Source organism: Echinops telfairi, unplaced genomic scaffold (genome assembly GCF_000313985.2).
Source record: "Echinops telfairi isolate 266 unplaced genomic scaffold, ASM31398v2 ScPeMD7_25;HRSCAF=90, whole genome shotgun sequence".
NCBI lineage: Eukaryota > Metazoa > Chordata > Mammalia > Afrosoricida > Tenrecidae > Echinops > Echinops telfairi.
In genome coordinates, this window is record NW_022103922.1 from 32,978,855 (window position 1) to 32,980,757 (window position 1,903).

The 1,903-nt window shown below is 46.0% G+C and overlaps 1 protein-coding gene across 4 annotated transcripts in view; it reads left to right on the forward strand.

Annotated features, from left to right (window-relative positions):
• Positions 1–1,903, forward strand: part of UNC13B (unc-13 homolog B) — a 217,106-nt gene that overhangs the window by 106,181 nt on the left and 109,022 nt on the right. For all 4 annotated transcript variants that reach the window (XM_045289169.1, XM_004712397.3, XM_045289170.1 and 1 more), the window contains exon 8: positions 1,576–1,810. In XM_045289169.1, coding sequence (XP_045145104.1) covers positions 1,576–1,810 — 235 coding nt within the window. The remainder of the gene's footprint in view (positions 1–1,575; positions 1,811–1,903) is intronic.

A 1,903-nucleotide genomic window follows, 5' to 3' on the forward strand; every position in this document is an offset into this window, starting at 1 on the left:
CTGGCCGCTCTCCTCCCTCTTGGTTGTAAACTCAGATGAGGAAAGTTCATAGAGCTCCTCACTCCCCCACCCACCCCCGTGGGGCCCATGAGTGTTGTCTGGATACCAGTGTGCATTTCTCCTTGCTCCTAAAATCCCCGTGTTTGTTCTGCTTATTTTTTCGTGAATCGTTATCTGCCAGCTTGTCAAAGGTAGAAGTCAAGGATCATTTTCCTATTAGCTTTAAGTTATTCGTAAGTTTTACCAATTTTGTCTGGACACTTTTTTCTAGTTCATTCATTCCCATTTCCATGGAATGAATGTAGGTTCTGTCTCCTGGTGCTTTTGTACAGCCTGATCTCAGAATCTTTGGGGAACGTGCCCCGCTCACGTTAGTGCCAGGAGTATCTTTTAACATCATACCAATGTAGGAGCCCATGATCTGCTAAAAGTACCATCATTGCGGACTGCAAATGTTCCTTTCCTTCATTTTGAGCCAAATAGGAACTTGGCAAGAAAAGGCCGTGTGGGACCTTGTTAATTGTCCACACATGGGGGTGGCTTCAGAAATGGCTTCTCCATTAAGATGGTTGACAAAGCACTGTTAGCTTGTAGTCCCCTTTGAGGCACAGTATTATATGCTCGGCATGAAATTTGTAACTGTCGTGTTATTATTATGTTTTTTTAAGTTAGCAGATACTGACCTAAAAATCAGGACTCTCACTCACTGCCTTTGAGTCCACTCTGACTCTTAGTGACCCTATTAGACAGAGTAGAACTGCACCTGTGGGTTTCTGAGACTAAATCTTTACAGGAGCAGAAAGCCTCCTCTTCCTTCCAGGGAGGGCTTGGCAGGTTCAAACTGCTAACCTGGGGACTATCAGCCCAGTTCATAGCTAAACCTCGCTGCACTGCCAGCAAGAGTCTGTTGGTGGTGCTTCTGCTTCCCCTTTCTCCTTCGTTGGGCATTCTGAGTCCAGGGTATGGGTTGGACAGGAATTGTTAGAAAAGCCAGTTGTTCCAGCAAGACCGTCAGACTCCTGTCCTTAGCAACTGCTGCTTTGGACTTCTGAGGCCTCCTTGTTTCTGATCTTCCTAATTTCCAGGACCAGCTTCCATTATGGGTCTACTTATTTGGTTCAGTCCATGCATATTAAAGTATAAAAACACCCAACCAACTTTAAACAAACAAATACATCTATATAATCTTTTCTGAGATATGGAAAAGCCATTTCTTTTCCTTAGCCCTACTCCCTTCCTGCCATGAACAGGATCTCCTTAAATGACATTTAAAAGCAGATTTGTAAGAGTTATCATTCAGAATTTCAAAGAATCTCTGCACTGGAAAAATGCAACAGGGAGCTCCTCTAAGAATCAGCACTAAAGTGAAACCAGGTGTCTTTGGTGATAAAGAGAGAGTTGTGGGTTATGGGTATGCATGCATTCAGCTGTGCACATAGCACTGAGGTCACTACGTGCAGCTCTGCCCACTCTTGTTCTCAAGGTCCAGACATGTAGCTGCCGAAGCTAGAAGCAGAGACATTCTGAAGAGCGGAATGAAATGGACTGTTGTGACTGACTGTGCTTACTCCACAGCTTTTGAAGACCCCGATAGCGCTGTTGACGACCGAGACAGTGACTACCGCAGTGAGACCAGCAATAGCATCCCCCCTCCTTACCATACCACGTCCCAGCCCAATGCTTCTGTGCACCAGTTCCCCGTGCCAGTGCAATTGCCACAACAACTGCTACTTCAGGGCAGTTCCCGAGAATCTTGCAATGACTCTATGCAAAGTTATGACCTCGATTATCCAGAGCGCCGGGCCCTCAGGTGGGTATTGGGATCAAAGAACCTTCTCTCCAGTTATGTAGGTCCCTTCCTGAAACTGACAGCGTGGATTGGGGAGCTTTGAGCTGGGATGGT